The sequence below is a fragment of the Heliconius melpomene genome, chromosome 17 (assembly GCF_056956725.1).
Source record: "Heliconius melpomene rosina isolate 202511_hmr_F chromosome 17, ASM5695672v1, whole genome shotgun sequence".
Lineage (NCBI taxonomy): Eukaryota > Metazoa > Arthropoda > Insecta > Lepidoptera > Nymphalidae > Heliconius > Heliconius melpomene.
The window spans coordinates 13,531,999-13,546,193 of record NC_140405.1 but is presented as its reverse complement, the minus strand read 5'-3'; the positions used below and the strand labels follow the sequence as shown (position 1 = coordinate 13,546,193).

Sequence of the window (14,195 nt, the reverse complement as noted above, 5' to 3'; positions counted from 1 at the left end):
GCGGGTCAATTAATATATTTATTTTTATTATCATACTCTGATAAAAACAAAACGCGGTGTTCAGTTCCGCCATTCAACAGACAATATTTCGTATTCTGGTAGAACACAAAGAACATACTGTCCTAACACTAAGTTCCCTCTGCCTTCTCTGCTATATGGAGGATACAGTGTGAAGCAAAAAAAGTCTACCTAAACACCATACCTGTGATATGTGCTGAGCTATATTTCTACAAGCTTGCGGCGGCCACTCGTGTGACCTCGCTAACACCGCCTCCAATTCGTGAGGCAACACTGCTACTGCGCCACCGGGCTCTGATGGTAGTCTTGTGAAAAGAATATATAATAGATGGAATAAACATTTATTTTCGTTATGTAAAAACTAAGGAGAGAAAATATTTAGAAACGTGTCTGAGCCGGACTCGAACTAGCACCGATAGAAAATCAAGGCATGTCTTATTTCAATTTATTATTTGTTGTTAGCATCTCTGTAGAAATATATTGGCAAATACCCAATACTCTATAAATTAAGCTATATTTTATTTCTAGACTTTTATCTTACAATAAGTCATAAGACTATAAACAGATGTGGAGGGTGCTTTAAACATTAAGGCGGAACGGCACTCTCCAGTGCCACAACCATTCTTTAACAAAGTCCGCTGCATTCTTCAAAGATATCTCGTCTCTTTCTAAGTAGACTGATAGCTTCCGGGACAGTTAGCTGCCCTGCTAGTTGATGCCCTGACTGTCTTAATTTCTAGTGGCTCACTACAATTCTCTATATCCTCCCTTACTAAAAGTATGATTAAAATCTTATGTAGCTCCACATGGAAACCACAGGCATTGGATATCTGTGTCCAAATAAAGTTTTGCCATGTTATCTAATGATAATCCCACTATTGGAGGTGCTGAATAATGAATGTATATTTTTTTTATGGAAAACAATCTGGAAAAAAATATTTTTTTTTACTAGTATTATTTTTATTGTAACTACCTTTCAGGATCAATAGGTTCCAGATCCCATGGCGATAGGCGTTCCACTTCACCATTATCCCAACGCACTCGCAACGAAAGGAAATGTGCTGGAAATATAAAAAAATGTAAATTTGTAAAAAGTTAGTACTGTTACAATCACTTAGTGTTAAACACTAGGTTCTTTTTGACTGTAAAAGCTAAAAACAACTAAATCCTAATAATAAAAAAATAAATAACTCACAAGCCGCATCATTAGCGTTAACATCACTATCTTGTGAGCCGTGGGCGGGCTGCGACCGCTCCAACACTTGCCCCGTCCACCAGGAGTCGTCTATCATACAGCGGAACCTAAGAAATGGAAAAACAAATATTTTGAGTATTAGCACTTTTTCAACACTAGTTTCACTCTACTTTTGTTGATATATGCGGGGTACATCGTGAAGCTATAAAAAAAGGTAATTAGGATATGGGTAGTCGTGCATTTCGTAATTGACAGATGTTTGAAGCTGGTTGTATTTTTTAATTTCATTTTTTCATATTTACGTATTATTAGTAAAATAAACTTTGTTTAAACATAAACATGAAAAATAATCTAGGTTCCCATATAGTGCATTTACGTACTTAAATATCATATTCATGCCTCAAAAACTACTTAAGTAATATTGATGAAACTTGGATTGTTTTCTAAGTAAGAATGTACTTACTTTAAAAAATAAACTAAAAACAATAAAACCACACATGTTTGGAAGATTCAATAAATCAATTTATAATTGTACTCTATTCACGAAGGCATGAGATAAAAGGTGAAGACGTCAAGAAAAGGTTGTTTAAAAAATACTTATCTATGGACTTATGGAAGTAGTATACTAAATGATTGAAAGATAGCACTGTAAATAATATTATCTTAGTTTAGAAATATAATACCGGTAAAGCAGAAAAAAATACAAAATTCACTAATTACACTAATAAACTCCTTTTTAAAGACAGTTAAAAACCGTAACCGATAGACCCATAGATAGTGACGTACCCGAACATTAAAAAAAAACAAAAACTGCACTCACCTATCCCCAGCGCCCCAACACCTGGCCACGGCCGCCTCGTAGTGATGGGACAGAACCAGGAAGTCTATCACGTCGGGCATGTCGTGGTATCTGACGGTGAACGAGCGCCCATCCCTAGCCCGCGCTAACTTCAAACTGACTACCCTTGGTGGTTTTATTACGTACTTTATGCCAACCACTTTTACTGATTCGCAGTCCTGAAAAAAAATAACGAATGATTGAGTAAATTTTGAAGCCATCGTGGCGCAGCAGTACAGTCGTACGAATGTAAACTCAACTATTGCGAGTTGGTCTTCCACTCGGGGGAATGAAATATTAAATATATTCATTTTCTCGCTCTGGTAACGAGGCAAAGCGCTGCGTTGAGTTCCACCACTCAACATACAATGTCAGAAATAGTTGGAAAGCAGCAATAAAAAATATTATTGAATAATAGCAGGAGGACCCCGGAAGGGCATGTATGAAGAGGTTGATGATAACGGATGAGGCGAAAGAGGTATACAGACACTGTAGCGTATGACGCTTTTCTCTAACTACCGCGCTAGGGATATAGCGTCTAGATTAGATTTAATTATTTTCGTGTGAGAATCAAACCCACAAATATTAACTTTACAGCCAGGCTGTTTCAGTGTGACATGACGAACTCTTGACTCTGGAATAACCCGGCGTGCCACTCAACCAGCATCTTGAAAATTGGGCGATGCGTAGGGAACGTAGTGTCTTAACGATAGTTTATCTGCCCTGTTATTAATGGAAAAAAGCGTGAAGCTGCCCTTTTTAATCTATTTCTAAATATAATATTAAAAAAAAACGTAAAAATAAAAAATATATCCATACACTTACACATATCTGCATTCGCTCCCACGGTTTGTCTCGAGGATGTATTTTATAGAGATCCTTCTCTGCCACGGCTTCAAAGTACCTTTGGTGACCCTGACAATGGCAATTGTGATAATAACTTTATGAATTAAAGAAAATAAAAAAAACTTATTATTTGATTGTGGCGCAGTGGGAAGTTCCGTGAAACTGAGCACGCATTAGTTGTGAGTTCTATCTCCACTAGTATAAGTAATATTAAGCTATGTTTCTATTTTTGGGTCTAGTGGGTCAGTTCATTCCTCTTTTTAACACATTTCACATTTGATATTATTGCACAATATAAATATAACTTATTGAATTTGCTCAATGTTATTGCAAAATGTGAAGAATATTTTTTTTCTACATGCTTCATTAAAAAGATGGAAAAGCAAAAGAGCAGAAACCAGGCGCACAGAGACTAAATAAAAAACTGGATCAGAGACATGTAGGAATAAAGGTGATATTACGCATTTTAACATTAACGCAGTCTTATATTAAAATGAAGAATTTATAAATAAATTAATAAAAATCTCAAATTTCACATATTTCCATAATTTTTGATAACTTTTATTAATTCAATATAATATGATTATCTGCGCACGACATACTAAACACTCACCAATCTAAAATAAAAGCAATGGTCACCCATCTGAGGGTGATATGGCGCTTTGCGGGGCAGAACCGCGGTCAGCCACTCTCCCACGCGATACAACTCCGGTACCTCTACACTTGCTGTACTCGTACTTGGACCGCCCGTTGCACGTTTTGTCGTTGACGTGCTCGGACTGTATCTTGAAAAAAAGTTATCTATATGTAGTATAAAACAAATTACTATATCAATCAATGTGGTTTTTAATTTCCAACGCAAAAAAAACATAAAATAAATATTATTTATGTATAAATGATTTACATCACCCATATATTTTTGGTTTTATATCTCCTAACCTCAAGGTTGTCTGGAAGAAATCTCTAATTAGCGATAAGACCGCGTTTTGTACTTAACACAATGTTATGTTCATTTCCGAGATGTAAGTTGTAACTTTGGTTGCTTTCTATTTGTGGTGTACAATAAAGTAATTATTTTATTAAGCTTCACGCTGTATCCCGCACACAACAGGGTAGGCAGAGGGAACCTAGTGTTAAGACACTCCGTTCTCCACTTTTTGCCGAATACTCGAGGCATTGCGTGTTGAGTGGCAGAACTCAACGCCGCAATTTGCATCGACACCAGAGCGAGGAAATGGAAATATAAACGTAAAGAGATATTTTACTCGAGTGAGGATAGATCCTACAACTGTCGCGTTACATTCACACCCTCGTGCCACTGCGCCACGCGACCTTCATAATATACCCGGTATATATAAAGTATATATAAATAAATAAATAAAAAACCTCACGTATTATAAGTTAGCCACGATTGGGATACTAGTTTATTAATATCTCTTTTTAAATGAAACTATTTAACCGGACTATCAGACACTTTGCAGTAGTCCATGGTCACGGCTATATTGAGGCATTCATTTGTCAGTTGACATAATTATTATATCAAACTAGTTTGATATAGTAGGTAATCGGAACGTCTGATTGCCAAAAATATATAATACTAAATATACACGATTAAAGTTAAATAGTTCCATTTAAAATTTCTAATAATGGTGAGTAAGAAAAATCTTATTATCTTACTATGTCCATTAGTACTATCTCTCTTTCTCTTGTAAACATTAATCTTATTATATTTTATGAATTAAATTGTTATACATTTATCGTTAAAAGAATTTATTTCAGCGACTGAACACAATATTTCAAAAATTAAACATTGGACGAAAAGTGTAGGTCAGAGTGTTAACACTGGGATCCGTCTGTCTACCCTGCAAGATGCGAGATACATGCTTGAAACTGTTTCTCGTTTTCGTAATACCTTGTAGTAGGCACAGGTCTTCGTCTCGCTCGAGCGGGTGGTGCCAAAGCGGTACCAGCTTCCCAATCTGAATATTGTGACGACGCTGAACTGAAAAAAAATTTTACAAAAATAAATATCATTATATAAAACATAAATAAAATATCAGTTAAAAATTAAAACCATGGCCCTCATTGGCCCTTCTGCAAAATATTTTTAGATATCATGATCGGCTCTAAACTTGACTAAAATTTTCTTTTGTTTAATGGGAATCAAACCTACCAAGTAAATATTAATTTATAATCAAATATTAACTAACCTGTCACTTTTGCTAGCCGAATGTGAACTGAAACCCAAGAAAGATAAAAAATAATCAATTCATTCATATATTCATATAACGGAAAGGAATATATAAATAAATCACATAGGTAAAATAAAAACAAATACTACTGTATAGATACAAGAAACTGATACATTTACCTTACATAGCATAAAATAAATTCATTTTCAATATATGCATACATCAAGTGATCACGTGTATGGAAGTGAGATCACATGTGTGGATGTCGGTTCACATGTGTAAACGTGAGATCTGTGTAGATGGCAGATCACATGTATGGATGTGCAATTACAAATCTGCTCTCATGAGAGTGCAAATTTCTTGTGTGGTTGTGTGTTCTTATGCGTGAATTTGTAATCATTAATATAAATACCAAAAGAACACATTTGTGTTCTAACAGACGAATGTGTAAACATGTGTGAAGCGGGTGAACCCGCAAGTGGAGCACTAATAAAACTTTGAATTAACAATTAATAACATAAAAAATTAACTAACCTATCGGAATCAAATATATCAACACTGGAATTTCTTCCATGGGAAGTTTTAGAAGAGTGAGAGTGTGATGATGATCGGGATGAGCGGGAAGTGTGGGAAGACCGCGATCCGGATAGTCGCACTGACTCGTCTGACGTGTCGCTACCAGTCTCGTCTATGATGTCTGGCACGTCATCCTCTATTCGCATCTGGAATTTTTAAATATACATTTTATGAGAAAATCTGTTTTGCTTGGTTTGTCAATATCGGTTATTTATAGCACAGTGATTGTATCTGAATTAATAGGAATTGGCTATTAATATTTAAGAACTACAAAAATAAAAAAAAATGTATTGAAAAGTTAAAAGAAACACTTGAGATGCGTAAATTTTAAATAAGACAAACAATTTTAATAAATAACAAATGATTTTTTTTTTTATTATTAACTATCTTCAAAAAGGAGGATGTTCTTAATTCGGTTGATATACTCCTTTTTATGTATGTACACCAAATATTCTGATTACTTATATGATTTACGTAATTTTCTTGTACGATGTAAAATCGTTGCTATGAAAGGATTGGTTTCATAAAAAAAATATTCAGTTTGTCTTTGTTAAATGACAAAATATGTCGCATTTACAGTCGCACGCTTATGCCTTAGCACTACGACTGGACTTATATTAATATTTAACACATTACCGTAGGCGCCTGTCTGGGTGGCGCAGGCCTAGTCCTCGGAGCCGCCCTGGGGCGTCGCCCCGGCCTTCGCCTCGGCCCCTCTACTGCTGTACTAATCATGACGGGACGTCGTCTCATCTCACGCTTGTACCAAGACATCTCGAACGCGTTCATTTCTGTACTGTTGGGGAAATAAAAACAATATAATATTATACTAGCATCCTAAACGCGGCTCCGCCCGTTTAAATTTATTGTTATATTATAGCCAAATTATACAAAATATTTACATAGATAATTGGTATTCTGATATATAAGCTATATTGCTGTAAAGTTTAATCTAAATCCGTTCAGTAGTATTATTAGTATTATTAGGCAGAGGGAACCTGGGAACCTAGTATTAAGACACTTCGTTCTCAATAAAGACACTTCTGGTTCATCACTTTCTGCAGAATTCTTGAGGCAGTGTTTTGAGTAGCACAGAATTTCTACTCTCGTAGTTCAATGAAAATGACTCGATGGCATAGTTGATCTGAGTGCTTGGACTGTTTCTTAGAGGCGTGGCTTAAAATCCCACCACGTCCAAATTTTGATGTATTTTTTAAAAAGTACTTTTCAATGATGTTTAATTAGTAGAAATACTACAACATCTATTTTCTAGATGAAACAAAGAAAGGAAAGTGAAAAATAATTATATTTTATCCCCCCTGAGTGTCAGGAGTGGCTAAGTACTGTCTATACGCCCCCCCTCCCCTCTCTGATTCGGCTCCCGGAGGAACACGCCCGCCTCCCCCTGGTATGTCAGGAGGAGCAAGGGGATGTGTATGTACCCGCAACTCACCTCGCCCTCTCCACCTCCTCCCGCGAGTAGTACGACAGGGGGGGCACGATCGGCCTCGTGCTGAGCGGCACGTCCAGCCCCTGCCATGAGCCCGCCGTGTGTCGCACGCCCTCTCCTCTCCAGACGCCATGCCCCCCGGCCCCTGGTCCTGCGCCTGCCTCCCCCTGCGGTGTTAGGGGGTCGGCAGCTAGGGCTTCTATCATGGCATCTAAGCGAGTACGGGGCACTAGTTGTTCTAGGGGTAGGGCTTCTCTGCCTGGGACTAGACGTTGGAATTCTGGTGGGTGAGGTGCTCCCTGAAATCGTAAACCAAACAGGATTAATTGTAAGTTAATACATGATTTTTTGTCATATTAGATTTCTTCTTTAAGACATATTAAAAGTCAATTTTCATTTAGATTATGTATAGAGATTTTACATAATAAAAAAATAACTATGATGTGTAAATATTTTTTTAAGTTTTTACACAACTACATTGTACACACTAAATATAGATTTAACTAACTAAAATAATTAATTGATTCTCAGCTTTATTCTTACAAATAGCATCTTTAATAGAAAATTCTAATGTCTCACTTTGTTAAAGCAAGACCAATTAATAGTATTTTTATTTTGATGATCTTTGTATAAAAAAATATAATACTCAAACATATGTAAAAAACAACCATAAACAAACATAAAATAATCACCTCAACATCAACCAAAAATGGTGGTGGCATTAAATGTGGTGGTAGATCAGTTTGCTCATCAAGTGCCCCACCTAGAGCGTCTCTTGCCAAGGGTCTATAATCAGTATGGAAGAATAGCTCCAAAGGCAACTTGGATAGTCTCGAATGACCAGCCCCGAGTCCTAACAAAAGTAAGTGACCATGTGAATCACTTGCTGCCACTCGAGCACCACATGCCCCCCAACGGGCATCGAATAGAGCGCCCTCGCCTTGTCCAGCTATGACATTGTGAAACCGTGCCAATGGTTCCTCTTGTTCTGCACTCCATATGAATAACTGGCCGTCGTGGCCAGCTGATAGTACTACGCCTGGTAAAATAGGATGGGCTTCTAGGACGTAGGCCTATAGAAATGAAGGTTATAATACTATTTAGCTTTGTATTTTAATAATGTACAATATAAAAGTATACATTTACATTGAGGCTATAATTATTTATATTCTATATCTTGTATATAATGATTAAAATGAGAATGAATCATTCTTGTTGTCGCGTTCTTGTAAAATGTAGAAATGCGACGCTGAGTTCTAACACTTAGCATGCAATGTCTCAAAAACTGGGCGCTGACTGGGGAACAGACTGTTTTAACACTGAGTAACACTACCTGTCCTAGGCTATGTGAGATACATTAATATTTTTTCCAAAAATAACATACACACCTCATCCCGGTGCCCAGCCAAGACTCGAATCTGCACTGCTCGTTTAGCACACCACACTCTCACTGAACTATCTGACACTGCTGTCAACACGTAAGCATCACTTCTATCCCAACAAACCATTGTCACTTTCAATTTCCTTCCAGCGTCTTCTGTTCCTGTATCACCTTTCGGAGCAACTCTTAACACTATATGGCGCCACTGAGTAGCATGTAATGTCCATAACGCTGCCGTGCCATCTTTACTTCCGGAAACGAATCTAAGACCTCTGTGAGCCCACGCTAAGGAGTCTACTGCGTCTGAATGTGCCGCCGTCTCTAGGACACGACGTGGCCCACTTGCTTCTAGAGCATAGACTCTGACGCGTTGATCTGCCGATCCAGCTGCCAAGAAGGCTCCTCCTGCAGACCATGCGGCGCATATCATGTGACAGGCACCAGGTCTTAATCGTTCCACATACTGAACTGGCTGCGATAGGAACTGACCCTCCCGAGAACATGTCCAAAAAGCGACAGATCCATCTGTGCTGGTCGATGCCAGCCACCTCAACTCCCCATGAGCTCCGGGAGACCATTGAACTGATGTTATAGTACCAGCGTGGGCATGAAGAACTGCTTTCGGAGCACCCGTAGCTAGGCACCACACGCGTACAAGACGTTCCACTGAACCACATGCTAGTAAAGCACCATCATATGAAGCACAGACATCCGTTATCTCCGCACCAGCACCTCTGAGGGTAGCTGCTAATCTTCCATCGATTGCACTCCATACTTTGACTAGTAGATCATCAGCTCCAGTCAAGACATATCGGCCAGTTCTGTCAAAAGCTAAACAGTACACAGCCGATAGATGGCCCAGAGTTCGTCTTTGTAAAGTCAATCCTTTTAGAAGTCTGGCCGGGAAGGGGCGTGGAGCTCGAGGGTGGTTACCACTGACTCCAGCTCCTCCTGATGCTGTGGTTCCACCTCCGGCACCCAGTTCACGGGATATCAGTCTACGGACTGTGAATTAAAATAAATCATTGATATAAAAAACCGGACAAGCGCGAGTCAGGCTCGCTCACCGAGTGTTCCGTTTAAAAATTGGAGACCTCGGGTTTTTTTCTGAAATTCAAGCTTAGCTTAACCAGGGCCCTTTTATCTAATACGTCACTTGACCTAACGGCTTCAATCCATACCTATATTATAAATTCGAAAGTAACTCTGTCTGTCTGTCTTTTACGCAATCAGGGCCAAACAGCTAATTTAATTGTGATAAAATACTCATATAGAAATACTTGAGGGTCTCGGGATGAACATAGGATACTTTTTTTTCTCATATTTGTAATATTTTCTATATATATTAAAATACTTATTAATTTGACATGCAATTAATTGCGCCATGTTAATAACAACCGTCGTTGCTAAGCAACGATTTGCAAAGTTTATTGTAAGAAAACGTCACCCGAAATGAGCTTGCTTAATACATTTCTCTATTGAAAACTGAAAATATTTTCATAAATATATTTAATAAATATTCGTATAGTTCAAGCGGGCGTAGCCGCGTTCGGGTCCACTAGTATATAATAAATAAATTATTATGTATTCAAGCCGCTAGTTCAAATAAAGTATCAGATAAAATATTATTATTTTATTTTTTTACTAGTGGACCCGGACGCGGCTACGCCTGCTTGAACTATAAGAATATTTATTAAATATTATATAATATATTTATTTTTATAAGGATGAATATCAAAATATAAGTTCATTTTGGGTGACGTTTTCTTAAAACAACAAAGAAACTTTGCAAACCGGTGCTTAGCAACGACGGTTGTAATTAACATGGCAGAATAAATTGCATGTCAAATTAGAAAGTATTTTAATTTATTAGTATATATGTGTAATGTAATATTATATAGCCTATAGCACTTCTGAAGAATGCAGCTTTCATACAAAACAAAAACATAGTAAATCGGACCAGTAGATCCAGAGATCTTAGCGTTCAAACAAACAAACAAACAAACAAACAAACAAACAAACAAACAAACTCTTCCGCTTTATTATATTAGTATAGATTATTTTTTAGTATTTCACCATAAATGTGATTACAGACAAATTATTTTCAAATATCTTATTTAACTACTACTACCTGTCAAATTTCATAATTCTAAGTCAACCGGAGGGACCCTATTAATTTTGATTATAGTGTCGAAATACATGTTTTTTGCGATATAAACGGCTATATCATTTCTAAGTAAATATAGACATACGATTTTTTTAGGAAATCAAGGGACCGTAGATCTGAGTATATTGTGACAATACCTACCCGCGACCACGGATTACTTTTAACTGGATAACATCAAGTGTTCCTCAGATGCAGGCTCTTGACAGACTGACAGACAGACAGACAACAAAGTGATATTATAAGGGTTTCTTTTTTCCTTAAAAGGTACGGAACCCAAAAAAAAATAGTTTTATGAAAATATTTTTAAAGCAAATTTGCTTTAATTTTTTAGTTGAACCATAAATTAGGTACACTAGGGTATATGAAAATATCTTATCTTTACCAATATTATGAAACTAAGTTTGATTGGTTGAACACACTAATCTCAGGAACTTACTTAAAATTAAAAATTGCTTTTAGGAGGTTGTTATATATCGAAAGTCCACATAAAGATATTGTGCTAATTCTCTCATTGTAACACACTGTACCTGCAGTCAGGATTAACTCCCATGTTTAGAATGTCTCATATGTTATGTATACACAAAGCTTAGTTATTTACTACATTGAACCATGTAGGCAAAGTCACAGTTAAAAACTACTAACCCAATGTATGATCCTGTTTAAATGACGCATACTTAGGCTTCGGTCGTACCAACGATTCACTTAACACAGATAATCTAGCACTTATTTGTTTCTGTTGCTGTGATAATATCTGTACGTCTGCGGTGTTAGAAAGCGGCAGCTCCGGTTTACGTGCAATGTGTAGTGCCCTCTTGCACACTGAGGCCAAACGGTCCCATGATATTTCTGAATATTGCGATTCCTGTAAATAATTGAAATTGTTATTATTTTAGCTTCACGCTCTATCCCGTATATAGCAGAGTGGGTATAGGGAACCTAGTATTAACATTCCGTTCTCCAGGCAACGTCTAATTGTCGTGTTGAATCCAATATCTATATATATAAAAGGAATTGTCCTCACTGAGGTAAGACGCACGCACAGCCGTAACCGCTGATGGTAGAAACGTTAAATTTGGACAAAAGTTTACTTTCGTAATCTGGACATTCACTAAGAAGGGATTTTGAAAAATTTTTACCCTAAAGGGGTGAAATAGGGGTTCAAAGTTTGTATGGAAAAAAAATTAAATCGGCACCGATTTTTATAAAATTTGAAATTTAGATTTTTAAAAGTATTTAATTGAACACGTGTTTCATCGTTTTCTAGAATTCTCCCCCTAAGGGTGCAAATAAGGGGTTGAAAGTTTGTATAGGTTTTTTTAAATTGTCACCAATTTTTATAAAATTTGAAATTCAAACTCTTAAACGTATATAATTAAACAAATGTTTCATGGTTTTCTAGAATTCACCCACTAAGGGTGCAAATAAAGGGTTGAAAGTTTGTATGAAAAAATCTTTAAATCGCCACCGATTTTTATAAAAAGTGAAATTTAGACTCTTAAAAATATTTCATTGAACACATGTTTCATGGGTTATTAGAATTCACCCTTAAATACGCAAGCGAAGCTGCGCGCGTCCGCTAGTATAAAAATATTGCAGAAATTAAAATAGTTGAGCAATTGCAACACGATACCCTCTAATTTCTTTTTCTATTTCATTTGGCTGGTATAAAAGACATGAACTTATATTTCTTTATCTGTAACTTCTTTTTATAGTTTTATTAACAGAGTCCATGTTATATCCAATTTCTTTTTTATATAAAATAGTTAAAATCTATTCCAAAGAAAATGATTATGAAACCAATAAATATTTTAAGTTCTACTTTCACTTTGCTTGCATGTGAACATGCTAAACTACCACATATCTTTACACTTAAAAAATGTTTTCTTACTCTTATATGAAGCTTTAAGTTCATTAAAATAAAAACTAAATAAGGTAATAACTATAAGTTTAAGCATAATTTTAACCCTTGGAAAACATCCATGACCATGTGTTTTATACTAGTATGTTCAAATGTTTATGTTTTTAAATATTGTTCTATCTTAGTGAGTTCAAAATTAAATCAAATTAAGTCAGCTACATGCTGTATCCCACCCACAGTAGGGTAGGCAGAGGAAAGCTAATATTAAGACACTCCATTCCCCACTTTCCACTGAATTGTGGAGGCACGTGTTGAGTGACGGAACTAGCGAACGAAGAAATGAAAATATACATTTACATAAATATTTCATTTCCTCTAGTGGGAATCAAACCCGCAACCAGTCTCTTACAGTCTCACTTTGTACCTCTGTATCAATCTCAGACTGGCCTCAGTGTGTTAATATTTTAAAATTAAAATTGAAAAATTCAATGTTTTTATTACCTACTTTCATTGCTCAAGGATTGAATACAAGTGAAAAGTGATAAATAAAACAATTCATTTGTACAGACCTATTCTTTACAATAATATTTTTGTAAACTAGGCCATCATTTTAATAAAAAAAAATTGAAATTAGTGAATTAACTTTAAACAAAAATGTTTAGCAAATAATATTTTTAAATTTTAGCGCCCCTTTGTGTCCGCCATTATCGTGAACAATAATGCCAACTCGGCTCTCATCGTCCAATAAGAACCTAGCGAACGACAGATCGGGTGTTAGACGGAAACAGGTATATTGACATACTACATGCTAGAAAGGGATAGCGGCGCCCTGATTTACATGATCACAAAGATCGTATGAATGATATATCAGATTTTTCGTAAAATGCAAAAATTATTGAAAATAATAACTGAAACCCAATAAAAATAATTTTGCTGATCTTCTGTCGAATTTTCATGAACGCACCTTCATTAATTGTAAAACAGTAGATTTTCGCATTTTTTCGATATTACATTTTTTTCCAAACGCTAATCTGTCGAGGAAATGTAAATAAACACAAGTTTTCGCGGTAAAATTGTTTGTACACTTACCAATTCATTGTAAGTTTGGGAATGGTGGTTGCCCTCCCAGTCGAGGCGGCGGGGCAGCACCTGCAACACGAAAATACGCAAAAGAACCTATTTAGTAAACTTTCAACGACTTTGACAGCCACCACGTGCCCAACCAAAACAACAATAAGCTCTAAACCCGGCTAGGAAAAGCTTGAAACTCACCTCTACACTCTGCAACTCTTTTAGCAAAGTCTGTAAAATAAAACGTTTGTATTAGTATTTTTGATTCCACAATATTAATCTACAATTATAATTTTAACATATTCACCTTTGCAGTTTCTTTAAGAGGTCCGCCGGAGAGAAATTTCGCTATCAAAAAGTAGAGTTCTGAAACCGGGAAAGCTAACATTACACGACCTCGCACGTAAGACACTCACATTATGTAGCTCGGTTTTGAAGCACTAAACTCACCTGGGACGACATTAACCACCTCGTCGGAATCCTCCATAATCCTATATTCAATATATTAGGCCAAAATAGACGTCAATCATCACAAACACTGTTAAAATCCATCAAACATTTCACTTAGGACATTACATTGTTGACGAAAGATAATGCACCTCC

The 14,195-nt window shown here is 36.4% G+C and overlaps 1 protein-coding gene across 3 annotated transcripts in view; it reads right to left on the bottom strand.

The window, feature by feature from the left end:
* BRWD3 (bromodomain and WD repeat-containing protein) overlaps positions 1 to 14,195 on the bottom strand; it is a 27,732-nt gene extending 13,537 nt beyond the window's left edge. For 2 of the 3 annotated variants that reach the window (XM_085201297.1, XM_085201295.1), the window contains exons 1-18: positions 14,043 to 14,195; positions 13,900 to 13,958; positions 13,794 to 13,823; positions 13,611 to 13,670; positions 11,306 to 11,525; positions 8,504 to 9,501; positions 7,808 to 8,188; positions 7,119 to 7,414; positions 6,302 to 6,461; positions 5,624 to 5,811; positions 5,108 to 5,134; positions 4,810 to 4,899; positions 3,511 to 3,682; positions 2,877 to 2,966; positions 2,034 to 2,230; positions 1,214 to 1,320; positions 992 to 1,079; positions 203 to 323 (exon numbers count right to left, since the gene is read on the bottom strand). In XM_085201297.1, the coding sequence (XP_085057423.1) occupies positions 203 to 323; positions 992 to 1,079; positions 1,214 to 1,320; positions 2,034 to 2,230; positions 2,877 to 2,966; positions 3,511 to 3,682; positions 4,810 to 4,899; positions 5,108 to 5,134; positions 5,624 to 5,811; positions 6,302 to 6,461; positions 7,119 to 7,414; positions 7,808 to 8,188; positions 8,504 to 9,501; positions 11,306 to 11,525; positions 13,611 to 13,670; positions 13,794 to 13,823; positions 13,900 to 13,958; positions 14,043 to 14,079 (3,321 nt within the window). In that variant the 5' untranslated portion in view covers positions 14,080 to 14,195. The remainder of the gene's footprint in view (positions 1 to 202; positions 324 to 991; positions 1,080 to 1,213; positions 1,321 to 2,033; positions 2,231 to 2,876; positions 2,967 to 3,510; positions 3,683 to 4,809; positions 4,900 to 5,107; positions 5,135 to 5,623; positions 5,812 to 6,301; positions 6,462 to 7,118; positions 7,415 to 7,807; positions 8,189 to 8,503; positions 9,502 to 11,305; positions 11,526 to 13,610; positions 13,671 to 13,793; positions 13,824 to 13,899; positions 13,959 to 14,042) is intronic. The other variant, XM_085201296.1, reaches the window with a different exon arrangement.